The sequence below is a fragment of the Solea senegalensis genome, linkage group LG9 (genome assembly GCF_019176455.1).
Source record: "Solea senegalensis isolate Sse05_10M linkage group LG9, IFAPA_SoseM_1, whole genome shotgun sequence".
Lineage (NCBI taxonomy): Eukaryota > Metazoa > Chordata > Actinopteri > Pleuronectiformes > Soleidae > Solea > Solea senegalensis.
Genome location: NC_058029.1, coordinates 23,636,632 through 23,659,489, shown reverse-complemented (window position 1 = coordinate 23,659,489; position 22,858 = coordinate 23,636,632). Strand labels below are relative to the sequence as shown.

The window sequence follows — 22,858 nt, the reverse complement described above, 5'->3', positions numbered from 1 at the left end:
GCACAGGGTTTGGTTTGGATTAGACCTCAGCAGGTCATTGATCAAGAGGGGATTGCGCCCTACCCCGAACCTGAGACGCTTCTATCGTAAAGTTCTGATGAGCTCAATGGGCTTCAAGTGTTCAAATAGACAGAGGCGTTTCAGGGGATTTCGGGGCCCAGGGGTAAAAAGGAGACGAGTTCCCTTGGTTTTTGTAGCCTGGGTGAACCCAGGGCCGGCCCAAACCTTTATGGGGCCCTAATACTAATTTCATTTGGGGGCGCCCCCTACCACCGCCTCAGAGTAGCTGGTGCTTCACTATTATTGATACAAAAGTGTTCACACCAACGCGACATGCAAAGTCACAGAAGTTATTATAGTTGGTTGATATGCACAATTAATCAAGACACTGTTTTGTTTTACACATTTTGCTGCAATATTCCTATATTGAGGTGTTTTTTCTTAAAATATAAATAACATTGTACATTTAGCACTTCCAGTAGAGGTTGCATGAAAGGGGCTAAAGAGGCGTTAAAGGGAGATAATTCCTATGTTTATGTGACAAAAATGTTGTATTTATTCTTTATTTTTTGTCTTTTTGTCTTTTCACCAGCTCTTACGGTGTGTTCAGGATGACTTAGCAGCTTGTTTGGAGTGAATTAAGTTTTCAATAGAGCATTCTGAACCATCGGTAATGAGCCAGACCATTATTCAGCCAGGGATGCTACAAACAACACTGATTTCCTCTATGGACTTTGGTGCAGGAAAGTGAGACATTCACAAACTTCGGGCTGCTGAACATTGAAATGAAGCTTTACTAATAATAGTCATATACAGGACATATTGTATATGGAATAACCTTGCACCACACCACACTAGAACCTTCAAATTAAGACTCAAGCGTTTAAACTTCTTATGTTTACTTTATTAAATGTATTTTCTTATCTTATCTTACAGAACACAAAACTAGAATAGACAAACACCATTTCGATTTCATTTTAAATTTACATGACACCAATATACCAAAAAAAAATATAATTTGTACATCCAACTCAGGATTCACAGAAAAGATATGCCCAAAAGTACTGAAATGCACACTTCATTGTGATTACATGTACAGAAATTCCTCAGCAAACTGTCACAACACCATGTTACACCTGCACATGTGAGTTTCGTAAAGTGCAAGTTGGCTCTTGGAAAATAAGAAATGTTGGCTCCTTCCATCTCCTTCATAGAGCTTGTTAACTGTAGTGTGAATGAACTTTACATGTTGAGTGTTAACAAATTAAACTCATTTCATTTCCTCTTTTCCAGTATGGCTTAAAGCAGAGAAGGTTTTCATACCATCACTTATAATTCTGTTCATTGAAACTGGCTTTGGCTCGCTTACCCGTTCAAAATAAAGAATCGTCTATCACGTGTTGAAAGTTGGAAAGGCTCAAACAAGGACTGCTTTGCTTTAAGGAGACACGACTAATGCTGCGTTGCATTTATAGTCAGAACCCGGAATTTACGAGGTCACGAGTCTTTGCTGAAGAGGGAATGAACGCCGCCTTTTACCAAAACCCCGATTTCAGGATTCCAATATGACAAACAGTGCTACTTTTGCTGTTAACGGCACTCCGGTTGTATTTGTTTCTCAGTAAATCAGTTGTACTCGTTGTGCTGTTTCATTTCTAGACAGGTTGCTACACTGTTTATGTACACACAAAATACCACAAAGTGCAGGTGTGTCCAAACTACGGACCGCGGGCCAATCACGGCCCTCGGTGAGATGTTGGCAATTTTTCTTTTGATTTTTTTCATTTGTGTGCGGCTTAGATTTGGTTACATTTCCATTTGACTTTTTTTTTTTTTATAAAACAGTGCATTTGTATGTAAACGTTACTGTTAAAAAAAAGGGAAAAAAAGAACCATTGGCCCCCGGGAATCAAATATGGCCCTCGTTAAAAAAGTTTGGACACCCCTGACATAGTGTGTTGTTATCAGTGTTGCTAACCATGGCGTTTCCAAGATGCATTTTCCGACTTCTTAACCGGAATGCGGACTGCTGTTAAGTTCTGACTTCAACAATAGATACATTTACACTTGTGAGCAAGGTCATAGCTAAAGCCCCCACACACACACACACAAAGGATAAATGGATAGCTGGTTTGATTTTCCTCTCAGAAGAAAGTTTGCTTCTTTATAAAAAAATAAGAAATTTACATTTGGGATTTTCTTGATTCCTGATGTTGATGTATTGAAAAACACTGTTCAAAGCCATTTCATTGGACTCAAAACAGAGATTTAAAAAGAAAAAGAATGATTAGGAAGCTTTAATAAAAGAGGAAATAAAAATCAACATTATATCTGAAGCTTTACATGATTCCATACATATATAAACAGAACAATCACATTTGAATATAACTGAGATATATAAAGTGGTGTTTACCTCTGTTTTATTTCTGGAGGATGTGAGTTGCACAAAGCCGTGGTTACCTACTGAGCCACACTTCAACTGGGCCACTAACTCACAGCATTATAGCAACGACCAGCAGACAGAGCAAGGAAGCTGTAAGTTCTGTGTGAAGATAAGGACCTCTAGTGGCGAAAGAGAAGACATTCAGTTTGCCATCCAAATTTAGGCAGGAGCCTTTAGTGGAATTGCAGCACTCCAGATGACATGGGGGTGGTACTTGGTCCTGACATGTTGTTTCTTGAGAACAGTCGGAAGTGCAGCCTGCTGTCCACTTCCACTTGGGAGTTCCAGACCCCTTTTTAAGCTGCAAAGACAATAATGAGTGTGAATGAATAGCATGGGTGCAGCCAAGGGTCTGAACGGTATTTTTTTATTCTCGTTCACAACTCAAAGGCCTTACGTTACCATTGTTTCCCATTCACACCCACTCTCACACAGCAGATCATTATGCGGGACTTTTTTCATCCAACCAACACAGCCATCAGGAGCGATGTGTGTGAGTTAAGTGACTCTGGCACATGCACTGGCAGAGCTGGCCCAAGCTGAACTCATTACTCATGTGGTGCACCAAAGTCATTAAACCGGTTTAATGGTTGAATTCACCTTCAGTTTCACCACATGATTTTACTGTCCTCTAAGGTTAAAGGGACACTGGTTTGGTGTAAATAACACAACTATAAATAATGCAATTTATACGTTACACTTGTATCAATAATGTGTATTAACAGAGGTGGTGGGAGGGGGACCTCCAATCAAATTCAGCTTAGGGTCCCATAAAGGCTAGGGCCGGCACTACACATGGGCACACGGCAGAGCTGGGAATCAGACGCTGATATTCCTGTTGATAAGCGAATGCTCTACCACTGAACCACAGCTGCTGTAAGCATTAAAAGGTTAAACGTATACGGGACAATGTTAAATGTTTCTCAGAATCTCAGACTGTCTCTTCATCTCTAAATAAACTTCATGTATTTATTTGGAGATAAGCTGGGCGATCTAGTTTATGTTAGGTTTTTTAAAACCTGAGTATAATTAATGTTTTTTAAAGTGACTAATTCACTTTTATGCTGCATCTTTGTATATTAATAGTAAAACTATTATATCAAAGAAAAACCATGAAAATGTTGCACATATAAATGGGAGTCGACAATACAAGCAAGTGAAACAAATCTTACCCTTTAATAGTTGTACATTAAATGTAGCTAGAAGTGAGGGTGGCACTCACCTGACAGTGTGGCTCTGAGTCAGAGCAGGTTGTAAGCTTAAATTGGGTGTAGCACGTCTCTCCATCGCAGACGCCTGCATGGCATTCATTTCCCTGGGAAAACAAACACACACAGGATTGTACTAATCGCTCACCAGACCTGGCTTCCATTGTTTCACAAAAACAAAAAACAACAAAGAAAAATGTAATAATTAGTACATATTTAAGATAAATCATTGAACACATTCTTTAAAAAACAACAAGTAACTGACAGGAATGAACACAACTTCCCAACTTCTGCCAACACATACTACATACAGCATGCCGCACACACTCTCACACACAGGCAGTCTTACATTGTTTGGTGCAATGGTAGTTGTTGTAGGGGCTGCTGTGGTTGTTGTCGTAGCTGTTGTTGTTGATGTCATGACGGTGGTTGAAACAGCTAGAATAATATGTAGAAAAGAGTAAACAGGAAGAGAGCTATGACATGAACTCAAAACAATGCATAATCAATGGTGTAATAACACGTGAACACCGTGATGATAAAATAGATGAGGCAAAGATGAAAGTCTATTTACTTGTGGTCGTTGTCATCATCATGGAAGCAAACGTGCCATTCAGGCAGCCAATGGTTTTGCAGCACGCCACAAAGCAGTTTATCTGAGAGTCATTGACGCATTTATCGCCACACGAGAGACTGCAGTTTGCAATGTAGGACATGTCCGTCTGCTTTGTCAGCTGAACACAATGTAGAATGACACATTAATAGACATAGTAGCAGATGTGCATGTCATGTCCTGTCTTTTTCCTATCAGTGTCACGTGGCATATGATCTAACGTTAAAGCTGCAGTGTGTAACATGCATTTTTTGTTGTTGATGTTATTATTCTGCCTCAGTTTGGTCTTTGTGATGAGAAACTCTATAACACTATTTGTTTACTGTGTCCTTCATCTGGAAACAGGCTCTGTCAAGCAAGACTTGACTGAGTTTGTGTGTATAAGGTAGGGCTGCCAAGATTAGTCGATTAGTCACGATTACGACTCGTCGAATATCAAAATAATCGTTTGTGGCAGCCCTAGTATAAGGGACGGGACGGGCAGAATTCCCTTATGAAACTTTCCCTTGGTGCTTTGGTTTGTCTTCAGTCATGCTGTTGCCTCCATCTGTCTCGACATATAACCAATCACTTCCTGTGTGCAGCGCGGGAACATTGCCAGGTGAGAAATACAGAGAGTTGCGTGGAGCTAATAGGCATGATTAGCCTTTTTGTGACAACGTTTGCAATGTAACGGGCATTGTTGTATTTTGCACTACCTCCTCAATGTGGGCGGGATCATCATAGCACGGCAGGGAAGTTGCTGTAAAGTCGTTTTATACGTGACACAAACACAAACTAGTAACGGGCAAAGCGGTTGCTTTCTGTGTACTGAATCATTAGAATCAGTTCAGAATTGCTCAGCTTCCTGCATGACTGTCTGACACAGTCACTGAACTGAAATACAACTGAACGGGTTGTGATTTGAGTCACGAGCATTGCTGTCACCAAATACACCAGTTTCCTCTGCTAATTATTGACATTTTAGAAATGTCCTTGCTAATTGTTGGAGACTAACGCACCTATTCAGGATTTTTAAGTCTTTTTAACTGATCTACAGTTCGGTTTGATTCTTGTGTCAGACGTTGCACTCATGACTCTCTCTGCAGTGACAACACTCTCTGACCAGTCAGTGACCGACAGTCTGTTGACATCACATTTTAGTATCGGTTCAGCTTGTTTGGAACCTTGCCAGAGCAGGTACCAAAAAAAGCACCAGGTACCAGGTACTATCCCTCATGGAAAAGCAAAGAGTTGAGAGTAGATTTGAGTTGAGCTGAGCCAAGTTGTGCTAGAACTGTATAATGGAAAAGCGCAATTAGTCGCCACTTAGAGATAGCTCATTCAGTGGGTTACTACTGCAGTACAAGTGCATTCTATTATGTTCATTCAACTGCATTCAGTTGTTTTGTCGCCGTTGTTTGTCTGCCTACCTGACAATAGGATCCAGCAACACACCATGTTTCATTCTGACTGTTGTACATGTCATAGCAGTTTGAGTAGTTACAGGTGAATGAGGGACAGCATATCTGTGTTTGAGAGAAATGAAGAGTACATGATAATAAAAAAATGAGAGACTGAAAAAATAAGACACAAATATTAAGATGATTAAAAACAGAGATATATTAAAATGATTTGTTTTAAAGAGGCATGCTCTACTCACAGCAGCGGGCGTATAGGTTGTTGACATGCCATCTGTGGCAAAATACAGGCAAAATAGAAACTTGGTGATGGTATTCTTTTATTTAAAACAAAGATAGAAAAATCCACTAAACCATCTTATTGATTGAAAAAAAAAAAAACCCTACCTGTTGATTTGGTGGTCATCATTGAGGTTGAGGTACTTTGAGTGGTCCAACCTGTAGTCTTCGAGCTGCTAGTGGACTGGGTCATGGCTATTGAGACAAATGTAGAGGAGGTAGAAGTGGTTTTAGAATTAGTGCCACTGATTAAATTAGCTGTCATAGAAGGTGAAAGTTCAAAATTGGCAGTGTTTATTGTGATGGAGGTTGTGGGGGCTGTGAGGTAGTGGTGATTGCTATGCGTAGTGGTGGGGGATTGGGTGGTGATGACCACAGTGGCTCCTGAGGAAGCAGATGTGGAGGACTGGGTGATGGTGGATGCTGAGCCTCCAGAAGTGTTGGTGGTGGATGACTGAGAGTTAGGGAAAGTGGCTGAGGTAGTAGAGCCTCCATATGTGGTGTTAGAGGATGACTGAGTGTTGGTGGTGGATAATTGAGTGTTGGTAGCAACTACGGTGCCTCCTGAGGTAGTAGGTGTTGTGGAAGACTGGGTGATGATGGATGCTAAGCCTCCTGAAGTGTTGGTGTTGGATAACTGAGAGTTAGCGAAAGTGGCTGAGGTAGTAGAGCCTCCATATGTGGTGTTAGGGGATGACTGAGTGTTGGTGGTGGATAATTGAGTGTTGGTAGCAACTATGGTGCCAGCTGAGGTAGTAGGCGTTGTGGAGGACTGGATGATGGTGGATGATGAGTCTCCAGAAGTGTTGGTGTTGGATGACTGAGAGTTAGCGAAAGTGGCTGAGGTAGTAGTGCCTCCATATGTGGTGTTAGTGGATGACTGAGTGTTGGTGGTGGATAAAGTGTTGAGTGTTGGTAGCAACTATGGTGCCAGCTGTGGAGGACTGGATGATGGTGGATGATGAGTCTCCAGAAGTGTTGGTGTTGATGACTGAGAGTTAGCGAGTGGCTGAGGTAGTAGAGCCTCCATATGTGGTGTTAGTGGATGACTGAGTGTTGGTGGTGGATAATTGAGTGTTGGTAGCAACTACGGTGCCTCCTGAGGTAGTAGGCGTTGTGGAAGACTGGGTGATGATGGATGCTAAGCCTCCAGAAGTGTTGGTGTTGGATAACTGAGAGTTAGCGAAAGTGGCTGAGGTAGTAGAGCCTCCATATGTGGTGTTAGGGGATGACTGAGTGTTGGTGGTGGATAATTGAGTGTTGGTAGCAACTATGGTGCCAGCTGAGGTAGTAGGCGTTGTGGAGGACTGGATGATGGTGGATGATGAGTCTCCAGAAGTGTTGGTGTTGGATGACTGAGAGTTAGCGAAAGTGGCTGAGGTAGTAGAGCCTCCATATGTGGTGTTAGAGGATGACTGAGTGTTGGTGGTGGATAATTGAGTGTTGGTAGCAATTATGGTGCCTCCTGAGGTAGTAGGCGTTGTGGAGGACTGGATGATGGTGGATGCTAAACCTCCAGAAATGGAGGTGGAGGATGATTGAAAGTCGGTGGTGGTGACTGCGGAGCCCCGTGAGGTAGTAGAGGATGTGGAGTGAATGGTGGTGGATGGTGAGCCACTAGAGGAAGTGGAGGGGGGCGAATAAGAGCTGATGGGTGACTGAGTGGTGGTGATGGTGATTGTACTGCCTTCTGAGGTGGTAGAGGTTGTGGGAGACTGAGAGGTTGTGATAGGTGCTGAGCTTCCAGAGATGGTGTTGGTGGATGACTGGCTGGTGGTGATAGTTGCTGAACCTCCAGAGGTGGTTGTGATTGTGAGAACCTGGGTGTTGGATGCTGTACCTCCAGATGTGGTGGACTGGGTGTTCGTCATGTTCCACTGTGAGGTAGCGTTTGCCATGGTAGCATTTGACGTGGTCATGGATGAACTAACGGTGGTGACTCCTGACACAAATACTGCTGGCACAAGTAGTCCTACGAGGAAGAGCAGGAAGCCTGCATATTGGGAAAGATTGTTGGAAAATTAAAGTCACAGTCATTCAGTTTAGATACTTGCTACTTCTCATAACACCAAGGGAAATGCATTAAGCTGATGGCCGCCACTTTGTATTGCATAGGAAGGCTCATATTACAAACCTTTGCAAGCAGTCAATCTAGGATTATAGCAATTACTCAAGTTTACCATTGATTCAAGTCTTTAGTAGATGATTTACTATGGCATTAAAGGAGGAGAAGAGTCTAAAGAAGTCAAAATTCCTAGCAGGACAGATGAGGGCTTTTCCAGTCTGTGCACAGGAACCCACTGGCTCATCATCCATCCCAGCTCACAGGGCTGTTAGCGTGGCTGCACGCTCTTAAATACTTTAAACTCAAGCTTTCAAATCCTGGCATTGGATGTGTGTTTACTGCATGTGTGAGGTAACGTGCAGTGTGGTGCATGAAGTAACCATGCCGACATGCATGTGTCATCTTTTTGTTCACTAGGGAGCTACAGTATTTCATCTTTGCTTTTGGGACAGTCCCAGAGTTTCCGAACGATCTCCCCTTATAACTTAGCGACGGCACACCATGTACATGTATAAAGTTGTACACGGCTGACGTTGTGCGTACTTAATTACTGTGAACTAGTTTGGATGGGAAACATTGACCAAAATTGAGAACATTTTACAGTGTTTACAGTCCATTTAACTCACCACAAAACACCACGACCACCACCTGTTTCAATAAGGATCTAATACACTCCGGAATAGTGTTAAATTGAACACTTTTAAAGTAACTTAAACACAGGTAAATGTATTGTGCAGCTATGTCACAATAGGGAGAATAAGGTATCACGTAGTCTGCGCTACATTATTTTTTTTTTTAAATATTGCGTTTTCTGTTAAAATTTCTGTCCGACCTAAATTTGTAGGTATGATGAGCCAAATTTGTGATTTATAACTAAAAGTGACTTAAGCTGGTTCTACAACGCACCTGTGAGAGTGAATGTGAACACTGACAATGATTCTGAATAGCCCACAAGCAAACACACACTCATACCTCTGTCTTTTATAAGTGTAGTGGAGGCCATCATCATGTTTGCAGAACGGATGAGGGCTCTTTGTCCAGCCTGTAATAAAGTCATGCCAGTTAAAATCTCAGCAAAGGGAGGAGGAAAACACACAATTAAGATGAAAAGACAGCTGCGGGACGTATTCTTATGCATGTCCATGTAGTTTTGTTCAGACATAGAGACACATCTCTGTTAGCAGAATGCATTAAGCAATACGGTGCTTAATATGTGTGGTAACAAAAGATTTTATTCATTCCCTTTCAAGCCACCTGAGCAGTTCTTTTGATCAGTGGGAGCTAAGTCATCTGTGTCTTCTCTTTACAATCCTCTAATTGTTCTGCTGAAACTGATCTTGTAATTGTTTGGCTGAGTCACAGTAGCAGAACCTGACTAATGTCCCACAGATATTTTCATTTTTTTTGCCCCTGCACGTAGGTTTTAATACGTAATACAGAATACCTGCTAAGGTTAGTTTTGCTCAGTGACACTCCACGTTTAAGCTGGTGTCATAAGTGTCTCTGTTTGCAGAGGTAAATCAGCGAACACAATTAAAATGTGTTTGTTCCTCCATCAGTCCCCCTGGGAGAACGGCTAAGCGGCTTGTTATTTTCCCCCCTCTCCCTTGGATCTCAGCACGGCCTCCTAAGGGCTCTACACCGTGGAAACTGAGTGACAACACAAGCCACTTTGACCTCCTGGTCAAAGCGCTCCGATTTAATGAGATAAAGTTTGAATTTATCAAAGTTATTACATTTTCATTCATCAGGAATCAAGAGGCGTGCTCAGGTGCTGATCAGCACATTCTTCCGGCTTCCTGACATGAACTCGCAGATTTATTTTCATTTCATTTTAAGTGAAACACAGTTACACTGACAAAATCAACAGTATCAACATTCCTTGAATATACCTATTTCTGGGAAGTATGATTTTATAACAGACCATTTCCCTCTGACTGGGGGAGAAAGTGAAAACCTGCCTTTGTTTTGCAAATGATTTTCTAATCAGACATAATCAGTGTTTTTAAGACTACAACACCTGAAACAACCAAACTGAAACACTATTATGTTAAAAAAAAAAAAATAAATCAGGGGAATGATGTTCAGAGAAATTGAACATGACTGAATATATATTTGAATTCAAGAGATTATTCAAAATAGGCATTGACTGACTGACTCATTATGTTAAATAAAATTACATTTTCAACAGTAATACACAAACATAACAGATCCCACAACATTCCCCGCTGTATCCTTCAATGGAATGCTACAATGGAAACACTGTTTTTGTCCTGCGCCGCACACAAATATCAAATCTGCTGCATTTCATTTCGCACACTTTGTAATCCAAAATTATAATTTAGGAAAGTCCACTCACCTGGTGTTGTGTACTCAGTGCGACCGTTTTTTTTGTCAGCTGTGGTTGAAGTGAATGAGCTCCGTCTGTGTGTCTCACTAGTGTCCCCTTTCTCTGCTGCAGTCTGTCACCTCCCCCCCTTCACTGCCTGCTGACAACACTAGTAGTGGCAACGTAATCAGTGGAAACTCTCACCTGAACCGCAATAGCAGTTTGAGAGGAGGAGACTAAAAGCCTCTTGTTGCTAGGTGGATCTAAGGATGAAAATGATCACGTAAAAAAGAAAAACCCAGCAACATTTGCAAAGTCCTGATTTCAAAATGATTTCCTCCAATGTCTCCACTCAACTATCAAAATATCTTGATACACTATTAAGAAGAGACTTCAATCTTGGAGTGTTAGGTTGCTTTGATGAAGGTTAATTAAAACTCTGCACCCAACAATTACAAAGATTTACTAAAATAGCTCAGTGGATTAAGCTCTTTGCTGACACGTACGAGTTCAGGTGAGATCTCAATGTCCTGTGATTGTATAGGAAACTCACTGGTTTCTGTTCACCACAATGTGAAATCAGATCCCCACTCTCTGCCAGCCATAAAGCCCCCCTTCACACTACAATTAGCTCTTTGTGGCCCCGAAGAACATAGAATTCTTGAGGCACAGGACAAAAGACACAATTCAGGTGACGGAAATCCTTTTCCTTCTTTGTGAAGTTGCCTAAAAACGCATTGTACTGCGCGAGTATTGCGGTTACATGGCTGCAGATGTATACAGTACTTACATCATACATGTATACGTGACTATTTAGAGTGTCTTTTGCAGCGTATTGTGTAATTTTATGTAATAATATCATTCTGGATTATATTCAGTGTCGTTCAGTGGTTCTCACACTTTTTGATCACCAACGTTAAAATACGAGGCAGATTTATTTCCAATAATGTCGTTTACTCTCTCATCATCCTCCTCTTCATCATATATACTCGTACACTGGTATAGTGAAATTAGCCAGCGAGGTGACACTAATTATTATTATTTTTTACACATACCCTGATATATATAGTACAACAGTAATTCTGATTTCCCTGCAAGTTCCACCAGAGGAAGCTCGCGTACCACTGGTGCACCACAGGTTGAGAACCACAGACATTGATATTGTAATATAATTATGATATCAATAAATATGATACAGGATACATGAAAACAGGATACAATGGTATGAGATAAATAAATGAACAAATGAATGAATAACAAGAAACATTATATTAACATAATTCAAATGTTGACCCCCATATCAAAAAAGAGCTTAAGTCTTATATCCCAGACTGAGGCCCACCTGCAGTACCTCCAAGGACCATCCACACTTTGGGAAGCACTGGTGTAGCTATTCAAGTTTCCATGGCATCAGAAATCAACATTTTAGTGTTTTACTTACACACATGTTGCTTGAAATGTCAGATATACAACCTTATAAAATCAGAAGAGAAGTTTTTCCATTATTTCTACTGGCTTTTAGAGCTTATGATGCCCTCATAACTGTGAGTCATCCTGTTCTCCAGGGAGTAGAAACATTGTATCCAATGAAGCGCTAAATGATTGTTTTTGATGCCACACCCTGCCACAATGTTTCTCTGATCTCTCCCCCCTCAGCTGCTCCCCGTCACTGCATGTAGGTTCAAACATGGCCTCACGCTCAGCTTCCCTGCAGATAAAGGCGATGGTGGCGACAAAAAGGCCACACTTTTCTAGCGAGTCTTATACCTGTATCAAGTCAATGCATGCTTTTAGACAGAGGCCTAAAAGGTTTACCTAAAGTCCATGTCCAAGCAGTAAAGTGATGAAGTTTGAGCCCCCGAATCAAGCAAGCTGCTATTGTCTCATAATAGTATGAGCCTTGGTTCACAAAATCTCGAGGCTTCAAAATGGGAATTCCAGATTCCAGTGGGTGACATCATGTCCCCTTGCCACTTGGATTCGTGTCGACCCATGTGTTTGGTTTGATTTTGTGCATTCAATGCAATCAATTGTTCTTTTACTTTTACTAAATATGAGGTAAAGAGCGCAAGATGCTGAGGTTTGCACTGCGAGTGACCAGGATGGACAAGATTAGAACTGGTCACTGGTTTGTGTGTTTGTGTCGCGTTTAAAGCGGCATCATGGCAGATGACCCCGCCCACATGAGGAGGGACTATGAAGTTATGGAAAACAACGTGACTGATACCAAACCGAGTAGAGTCGAGCTAGAACTGTATCATGGGAAAGTGGAAAAACACTCATTGAGTTGAATGCGTGTTCCATTCACATCAGAACTGGATACTATTTAATCAGTACTATGTGTACGACTGAGTTACTGTGAAACAAATACGACAGAAGTGCTATAAACGGCAAAAGAAGCAGTGTTCAGGGGGCAATCCATTAGAAATATCAAATATCCGATTACAAATGGAACGCGATCACTTCCTGTTTAGCCTCAACCAAGCAAACCAGAAGATTACCTCCACTCTTTATAAATGATCTGCTGTGTGTTCCTCCTCACACATGGTCATTTACCAAGATTGTATTGTAATCAATACAATATCCTGTTGTCAATAAGAATTTCTTTATGTGTTAAAGTTAAAAGTGTTAAATACATTTACACACAAAAAACAAGTTAATATTCATACATAATCATCCCAATAAACATGGTTATTAGCTGTACACTATATTTATATAAACACGAGTATGACTTTACTTACATACAGTATGTCCATCTAAATGATTCACATTTCAAAAATGTACAGTACACCACTATTGCGGTAAGAAAACGACATGACGGAAAGGTCATTTTATATCTCCATATCAGGAAAGCAGCGTTATTGTTTTGCTTGTGTGTTTGTGCATTATGTGTGCCGACACGACCTGTGTCCCTGAAAGCAGACTGCAGAAACACACGACAATGCACACCAAACAAGAGGCTGACCGCGTAAACCAAACGTGTGTACTCCCTCTCACAGATTGCATTTAACCATGTTGACAGAAAGCTCACATTTCAACTGAATGTCCCGATTACTCTGAAACCAAAAACGCTGGCACTGTGTATAACAAAAGGGGGAAAATGCGATACCTTTTCATACTTGATTTCCCAACAGTGAGACAATGCAATGATTTATTTGTTAAACAAACAGAATCTGCTGCGCTGTTTGTGACGCAGCACTCTTCACAGAACAGTGATATTTACACACTCTGTTTTGTGCATGTACACATACTCATCTCACATGAGACTCCTATTACGATTGTAGACCTCCTCATATAGTGTGTAATTTGTAAGTATACATTTTGAATTTATCGTTATATAGGAAGTTTGAACGGAAAGAAAGTGGATTGGATGGCACATAAATATTAATTTTTAATGACCTTGGTTCTTCAGCAGCCTCGGTGTTCATAGATGTCCCAACTTTTCTGGAAATAAAGTCTTTACAAACCCCCATCCTTTTACTTTTCTGTAAATCTTGGAACTTGCTACCTGAAATTTTGAAATCAGCTGCAAACGTCACCATTTTTAAAATCCTGGCTGATTCAGCAATAAACCATGTTTAGTTTAATATGAAATGTCATGTATTTTTAATTGTATTTTTTAATTGCATCGGTTTTATACTTTTGTACTCATTTTATATACTCACCATCTGTCATATAAGTCCTTCTAAAGGACAAGTGTTGCAAGTTAGCATCTGGTACAAACACTATTATAGCTCTTTTCCACTATGGTCCCGCCTCTCCACGGCGCGGCACGGCACAGTTTAGGTTGGTTTTCCACTTCCCAAAACGTGGGTAGAGTAACGAGTGACTAGTAACTTGTAAAGCAGTTGTTTTCAGTGTAACTGAATCATTAGAATCACTTAATTACTGATATTTGTTCAGCACTTCCTCTATGACCGTCTGACAGGCAGGGTTTGTGATGCCGGTTGCTGCTCGTGATCAGCAGTGCTGTCACTAAACACACCAGACTCCTCTGTTAAATATTGAGATTTTAGACATTTCCCTGGTAATTGTGGGAGATGAACCCACCCAAGTCTTTTTAACTGGTCTAAAGTTTGGCACTGATCGGCTTGATTCTCGTGTCGGACGTCTCTTCCTGGGACGGCACTCTGACCAATCAGTGGCCGGCAGTCTGGCGACGTCACGCATCATAGTGTCACCTCAGTTCGCTTGGAACCTCGCCAGAGAAATCATCAGCACTGAGCTCGAGACTGGCTTCCTCCTCGTCGTCATGTAAATCACCAAATTTTATGTGTCCATTCTATATAAAAAAAAAAGATCAGTAAATATTTGTTGAATGTTGAACTGAAAATGTCAGAAGTCACACACACAAACACACAGACAGGTGGAATCCTCCGACGGCAGTGTCAACATGAGGAGTCTCATTGTTTATAGTTCAGGCTCAGCACTGTGTTCCTGCAGGACTAAGAAGATTAGAGCAGATTTACAGACCCAGCAGTCGTCAGCAGTGCTCTTCACTCAGACCTGCTACTGTATGAAGCGACAGGTCAGTGAGCTCTGTGCTCTACACCGCAGCGTTCACCCTGGACCAGGACAGAGGCCCAGTGAGCAAACATGGGAGCCACTGTTTTGTCATGAACTCACATGGGATTATTTCCTCCCAATCTGCAGTTCAGCTTCAGGCCAAGGTCAGTGTCCAGCTCTGTTTTGTATGTACGCTTTCATCACTTGTTCTTTCATCACAGAGACATGCCTAAAATGAAGTGGTGATTAATATATCAAACTTACTTGGAAATGGCTGGATTACCTATTTAAAATGAGTCGAAACTGTAGTAAAAATAGCCACAATTTATATTGCTTTGTGATGGTTTATCACCTTTAAAAGGTTTGGGAATCACTGACACGCTGTAGTAAAACCCTGACAACAATATAACAAAATATAGAGATGAACTATCATTTAAAGGTCCTGTGTGTAATATTTAGGAGGTTTTATTGGCAGAAATTAAATATAATACCACCCAAGTAAGCTTTTATGAGTGTATATGCACTTTAAAATAAATAAGGTTTGGTATTTGTAGCCTTTGAACATAAGGGCTTTGTTATATGGAGACTTCAATCTCGTTGCTGCCATGTTTCTACAACAGCCCGAATGGACAAACCAGCCGGGGCGTGAGTTTCACATTTTTAACGCAAACAAAAAAGAACAACGTGGTTCCCTGACATGTTTAGAGAACGCAGACCCTTCATTCATTGAAAACATTAATTAATAAACATTTCTGTCCGTCTTTAGTCAGGAAAATGCTTCAACATGACAGCTTATATCCTGTGGAATGTGTGTACGTGGACATTCAAGGGGATTCTGTGCACCTGCAGGTTCCTGTGGGTGAGTGCAAGATATTTGTCATTTGCATTTCGGTGTGGATATCTCAAACATTGGTATTTATAGTTAATAAAAAAAAAAAGTTGTGTCTATATTTCCCCTGCAGATTTGCCCGTACAATGCAATCAAATTCTTACCGAGGGAACATCGCGTTACAGAGGAGAGACAGGTTGTAGGTAAGGAGCTGAAATTGAAATTTAGATTTAATTTAGACTGGCTGGTAATAATAATAATGATTTAATGGATTAGGTGTGGGGGATTTCATTGCATCTCATAGGGAAGCATACAACACACTATTGTTTTCTTCAAAGACACAAAGGCCCTCCCACCCCATATTCCTGACACTCCCTTGTTTATTGAGTACTGATGAAGCAGGGACATACCGTGTTATTATGCATTCAATACTAAGCTATTCAAATAACACACAGGTCATATATTCACATTCGTATATATCCACAATGTCTGTCAATTGCATGATAATCATGCACACGAGCTATTCAGATTGACCTTTTTATTGTAAACATAAATGTGGAGACGAAAATGAGTGTTAGCCTCTTAGTGCCACTGCCATGCATAAACAGACCTGTTATTTTTCAGACAGTACTGATCTATTAAAATCATTTCCATGTTAATATGTTATATTGTATTATATTATATTACAAAATATTAATGTTTTTGCTGACTGAAAGATAACGTCTTCTGCCTCTATCTGTCGTTCGCTGTAACATGTTGGATTCATGTTAATGTGTATTTAAAGACATTTAAATTTGTCTTTAAAATATTAAAAATGGTCTCATCAACCCAAAAAGCCATGACCCTTGGCAGAGTTTCATAGATAGTTGTGAATCAGATGACAATAAGTTGAAGAAATACTGATGTTCGATTGTAGTCTGAACTCTACTTTTACCATTAAAAGCACTTCTGCCACTTCAGTTGTTTCACAGTGAATCGGTCGTGCTGTTTATTATTTAACCGGAGCTCCAGGAGTTCTCAAAGATGTCAGTGGAATGCAGCATAACACTGCAAAGTCAATCCGGCACTGTTCGGTTCGATTCTTGTGTCGGACTTGCGTCGCGCTCATGACTCTTCCAGTGACGAAACTCTCTGACCAATCGGCAGCCAGCAGTCTGTCCACGTCACATTTGAGTACCAAAAAAAAGCACCAGGTACCAGGTAGTATCACTAATGAAAAAAGCAAAAAAAAAAACAGAGTAGAGTCGAGCCGAGCTGAACGAGTCGTGCTGAAACTGTGCAATAAAATACACTGCCTGGCCAAAAACGATGTCGCTACCTGGATTTAACTAAGCAAATAGGTAAGGGGTTGCTGCAGTTGGTCAGGTCTAGGTTCAGCAACATCATGTGCCCAAAGAATGAGGTCAGCTGACTACCTGAATATAATGAATGACCAGATTATTCCATCAATTTCTTCCCTGATGACATGGGCATGTTACAAGATGACAATGCCAGGATTCATCAGGCTCAAATCGTGAAAGAGTGGTTCAGGGAGCATGAGACATCATTTTCACCACAGAGTCCAGACCTGAACCCCATTGAGAGTCTTTGGGATGTGCTGGAGAAGGCTTTGCTCAGTGGCCCGACTCTCCCATCATCAATACAAGATCTTGGTGAATAATCAATGCAACACTGGACAGAAATAAATCTTGTGACATCGCAGTAGCTTATGGAAACAATGCCACAGTGATCGAAGCTAAAGGCACTCCGACGATGTGGATGATTTGTTTTAGGTGGCGACTTTTTTTTTTGGCCAGGCAGTGTAGTTTTTTTTCTTTTTTTCTGTTTTTACACCGGTCTTGCAGCTATATTTTGTTATCTTATGTTAATTTATACATAGTCATAGTTTCTGAAAAAAATGTAAACAACATTTCTTATTCTTATTTTATTGTTATTGTTAATATTTCTATTTTCTCTTTTAAAATTGTTATTTATATATTTGTATTTTGCACCAAGGGAGTGGCACCCAAATTTCGTTGTCCACAAAATAACGACAATAAAGGCTATTCTATTCTATTCTATTCTAGTTAGCCTCCAGCACCAAGAATCACATCTTACAGGCATAAGATAAGATATGATACAATAAGATAAGCCTTTGTTAGTCTCATAAAAGGGACATTTGTAATATTATAGCAGAACAGTGAGTAAAAAGGAGTAAACATTAAACATTTTAAACAGACAAAAATGCTAGAAAATAATAAAAAATAGACTTATATATATACAATGTATATGGTGTTTACAGCATGTTATTGAATTAGAGTCCGTCTCTCAGTGATACATGTAAAATAAAAACACAACAACAACTTAAATCTGTATTGTTCTGTGTGTACTGAGTGTAAATATCTGGTGTGAAGTGACTTTGTCAGGTTTTGAGAGGAAAGGGACTGCAGCCATACCTGGAAGCCCTGACCGCACGACTGCCCTCACTAAAAGACTGACCAAAGCCGAAAAAGACATCCTGTCTCTCAAGACCAGGATCGCCTGTGAGCGAGCGTCATGGGAACGGAGGTTCGCCTCACTGCAAAGAAAACAGGAAGAACTACGTAATCAGGTGTGTTTGTGAACGTGTGAGTGGGCAGAGATGATGTTTATGACTTCATTAACGAAAACTGGCCTCCGTCTCCTCAGCTGGCCCCTGAGGCTGGAGGGACCAGTTGTGATGACCTGGGCGAGTCAGGAGTGGACAACGGAGACATGTTTGAGGAGTGCTCAAGTAAGTACAGCGACAATATGAGGCGTAAATCTTTGTATGAAGTGATAAAAATGCTGTTTTCACACGAACAGGTGGTCTCTCGAGATTTAAGTGTCAGCACTGTGGCTCCTGTGGGAGAAGTTCATCAGACTGCCAGTTATCTTCATCCTCAGCACTGAGCTCGAGACTGGCTTCCTCCTCATCTTCAGTGTCCAGGTGTGTTGGAGCAGGGAAACATCTAAAACAAGCAGGGTTAGGACTCGGATTGAGAAACCCTGGATTAGACAGTGTGTTGCCTTGTAATAATATACTATATTTATACTATTTCATATCACAGCACACAAACACTTTTCCTCCCTTTAAAGACGTCACAACCGGAAATTTTAATTAGTGAGCCACTTACTTGTTGCACCAAACTCCATAGAGAAAATCAATGATATAGAGAATGATATAAAGATTGAATATTTTTCTCACATTTATATACATTGCATTTTTTAAAATTGGTATAGAACATAAGGAAATTAAAAATAGAAAGATTAAATTGCGATTTGCTAATGGTATTGTTTCAAATTGGGATTTCAAGTCAAAATAAAAAGCTTAGAAAATCCTAATATGTAGTTAATGTCTTTACAATCTTTATTGTCTGTTCTTTACAGTATGAGATCATGGATGACATCCCCAGGGCCTCACCGGGTTTTTATCCCTCACTCCCCCATGGACCTGCAGCTGGGTCACCGGGTCAGGTTCATGCTTCCGTCTGGACGGATCAGCACAGGAACAATCCGTTTCCTGGGTCACCTGCAGGGGGAGGCAGATCTCCACCTTGGCGTGGAGCTGCAGACTCCTGATCACGGGTTGCATGACGGCAGCCACAAGGGACACAGCTACTTTGAATGGTAACTGATCTCATTTGTTATTTTTGTGTGATCGGGAGCAACTTGCAGCTCCTTAAGCATTCAGGGCTGGACTCTGAATCCACTCATCACAGCCACAGTTTTCAATCTAAAGGCAATTCATGTGGATTGTATAAATCTTTATGTTTAAATTTTAAACTTTATGTTGCTCTATTTCCAGTCGCGCCTCTGTTATTAAACTGTGATACCTCGAGACTTGAATGAATACACAGAAGCTAAACATTGCCCTGAGACATACTTGAGTGAATTCTGTCCACTTAGGTGGAGAGCTAAAATGCAAATCTCAGGCTGAAGTCATGATGAGAGGCTCAAATTACAGCATTAAAAAAAAGAGGTGTTTACTCCACACGTGGAACATGAACTCATTTGCCTACAGTGCTGACAATGGCACTAAACCGACCACATTTTGTGGTTGGAAACTTGGTATGAATCCATAAATCCTGTCTTCTCGGCACAATGATATAAACCATTATGTTAAATAGGTGACATGTCAACATGCATCAATATGAATTTATTCCTTTTCTTTTTTGCAGTAAACCTGGTTATGGAGCCTTTGTACCGTTCCACAAACTACTGATGGCCTGGGAATGAGCGAAAACAGAGAGCCAACAGCCATGGACATGATTCCTTATTATAATGAGACTTATGTACATACATTAAAACAAAACAGATAATAATACAAATATGATGTCATCAGACATGGTGGCGGGAGAGGAATATTACAGTGTCACGACTTCACAGAGAAACATGGAATTCGAAACATGAAGTCAGACTTCAGAAAGCTATAGATGTTGAAAACCTGCTCAGGACTGAGACTAACACATTTTTCTCATGTGTGTTTGTCTCCTGGAGAAACGTGTGGAGGGACTGAATGAATTTACAATAAATGTTACATAAAATACTAAATATTACATGTGTACTGCGATGTGTAAAGGAACAGCAGCAGGTTAGTGACATCTAATGGTGAGACTGCAGATTGCGACTCACATCAGGCACTGAAGTGGCCTTCACATTCCTGAAAATATAGAATTATATTATAGAATAGACACATGCTTTGGCTGGTTTGATCTGGTCAAGACGGGTGGCGTAAAGGCGTATTCTTAGGCTATAAAAGCAAAATTATTTTTTATTTTAAAGTGATTATACACTTAATGGGGTAACAAACCTCCTCTTCTGAGGGTCACTCTGCCCAATGCCTGATTTTGAAGAACGCCATGAAGTGGCTGAGTGAGGGAGCGGAGAAGGGAGGAAGAGTGGGGGGGGTCAGTGCAGGGGGCGTGGTCTGGTAGTGACATCAGACACCAAGATGCAGCTTTGTGACGTGTTCATAGAGGCCATATTCACACAGAAATGATCTCTTGCTGCAACACTACACCAAAAAGAGAAGAAGAAGGTATACACGTTATACTATATATACGAATGAAGCGAGCCAGGAGAAAAGAAGGGAAATAAAGAAGGAACATTAAAGTTATCATACAGCAAACAGACCAAACAACAGTGTTGACAACCTGGTGACTTTGTCGTTATATTTAGCAACTATCTGGCATAATCCAAGAAGGAAATCGCTAGTTCTGCTGCATCTAGCTATACGTACTGTGAGCGGAGAACCAGGAGGAACCAGCTGTGGATGTGCAGTGCAGCTGACTGTGTGTGGAACAGTCACTAATCTGTTTATTCATGTAAAAATAGTGTCTGTGAAAATAGGTTTTGTTTTCTTCTCCTCTCATTTTACGATTCATTTTCACTGTTAATCACTGAGAACAGGACGTGTTCTAATAATATCTAGTTTGTAGAGTAGTTGGCAACACTATCAAACAATCTCAAACAATGTTTTCAATTGTTGCCTTGCACGTATTTACTCGTCTTTATTTCCTTGCTGGAACACTGCAAATTTCCCCACGGGGGCAAATAAAGGATTATTTTATCTTAACACAAGAGTATGATGACGACAATCATGATGAAGATAGGGACAGTGAAAACCAGCTCGTACTAATGATATCATCTTTTTGTGGTGACAAAAGTGTGTAGCATGCAAGCGTGGACTCAAAAAAGCCAATGGCAAAATTTAAAAGCAGTATCTGGTGTTGGACCAGAGAGGCAGTAGAGGTATAATTTCCATACTTGACACTAAACTGTGAAGATTTACACTTGGATCAGCAAAGAACATTATTAGATACACATATGCACTGGTTTACATCTAAAATAGTGCTTTAGTTATACTATAAACAAACACACTTTAGCTTAGTATATTCAGTTTCTAAGTTAAAGAGGCCATATGGAGCTTTGCTCAACTGTTCTCCAGTCAAAATAAAAGCAGCACACAGTAGCTGAGGAACGAATACTTCCTTCTGTTACCGACACACAAACAGCAAATGGCACACCTCCACTGCTAAAGTCATGACAGAAATTCATAGATCAGTCAAAGCTCCCTCACTGATGAGTCGAAACTAATCAGTAACAGGATGTTCGTTTACTTGAGCCGGCGTACAGACCCACATACACAAACACTGACTGACCTTTCCCCTCAGACACTAGGACAACGTGGGTTTATGATTTGCTCAAGCTTGGAACAGGAACGACAGAGTGGAAAACAATCTTTTTTGAGACCTATCTATGTTGCATTAGCTGCGTCTGTTTTTAAATCTACTAAACTTCTCCCAGTACGAGTACAGTGAAGAATCTTTAAAGGAATACTTCGTCGATTTGCATTTAGCTTTGTATTACTAGTATAGGGGTAGTATTTTTGAAATATTGTGCTTAGCAACCTCAGTTTCCCCTGAGTCGAGAAAAAAATTAATTCTTTTTTGTTACGTGCCCACCAGTGACTCTTTTGGACCCACTCGTAGGGGGCGTGACCTCATTCCCAGAATGTAAACAGTGTCCTCCATCTTTGCTAACAGTTACGCTAACAGGACCAAGTGTCACTGGCGGGCGAGTAGCAAAAAACACAGAATGAAGATATTTCTCAACTCAGGGGAAACTGAGGTTGAGAAGCATCATTTTTCAAAAAAAAAAACACTCCCCCTATTCTAGTAATACAAAGCTAAATGCTAAATTGGGGAACTATTCCTTTAACTGGTACAAATGCAAGCTGTGACCTGGACACATGAACATACAGTAGTTCATAGTTTCAAGTGCAAACAATTTCCTATATGACAATGTTTATTGAGTACTTACACACCACCCTCTGTACAAAGAGAGTGTTGGAACTGTCATTTTTACGACACCCTGACACCATTAACGAGACAAGACTACACAGACTACACTGACTGCACTGTAAAAGCATGAGACAATAGCTCTGAAAGCTAATAATGGGAACACAAAAAATTCTTTTAGGTTTAGACACTGGATTGCATAAATTCAAGTGGATTCAAATAAATTCAAACAGCTGGAATAAACGAAGTGTTTGGAAACTTGCATTGCGAAATTCAGTAGGAATTTTAAGCAATATTTTATGATGTAAGCACGAGTAAGTGCCAACCCACGCTTTCACCGAGTCTGACCTATTTACAGAAAAAAAATAGCTGCACTAATGAAAAAC

At 40.6% G+C, this 22,858-nt stretch overlaps 2 protein-coding genes across 2 annotated transcripts; one reads left to right on the top strand and one right to left on the bottom strand.

Annotated features, from left to right (window-relative positions):
- Positions 1 to 1,869: 1,869 nt before the first annotated feature.
- Positions 1,870 to 10,560, bottom strand: LOC122775290 (secreted protein CSS1). Its single transcript, XM_044035139.1, has 10 exons — positions 10,368 to 10,560; positions 8,981 to 9,050; positions 7,784 to 7,936; positions 6,052 to 6,138; positions 5,907 to 5,938; positions 5,677 to 5,772; positions 4,226 to 4,385; positions 4,001 to 4,089; positions 3,666 to 3,758; positions 1,870 to 2,744 (listed from the first exon to the last, which is right to left on the bottom strand). Exons 2-10 carry the CDS (start codon positions 9,015 to 9,017, stop codon positions 2,493 to 2,495), a joined length of 999 nt encoding a protein of 332 aa, XP_043891074.1. The 5' UTR covers positions 9,018 to 9,050; positions 10,368 to 10,560; the 3' UTR covers positions 1,870 to 2,492.
- A 4,328-nt stretch (positions 10,561 to 14,888) lies between these two features.
- LOC122774178 (centrosome-associated protein 350) lies at positions 14,889 to 20,223 on the top strand. The gene is made up of 8 exons (XM_044033238.1): positions 14,889 to 15,007; positions 15,610 to 15,702; positions 15,806 to 15,875; positions 18,066 to 18,262; positions 18,340 to 18,424; positions 18,496 to 18,619; positions 19,060 to 19,299; positions 19,851 to 20,223. The coding sequence occupies exons 1-8, from the start codon at positions 14,954 to 14,956 to the stop codon at positions 19,906 to 19,908; spliced, it is 921 nt and encodes a 306-aa protein (XP_043889173.1). The 5' UTR covers positions 14,889 to 14,953; the 3' UTR covers positions 19,909 to 20,223.
- Positions 20,224 to 22,858: the final 2,635 nt, after the last annotated feature.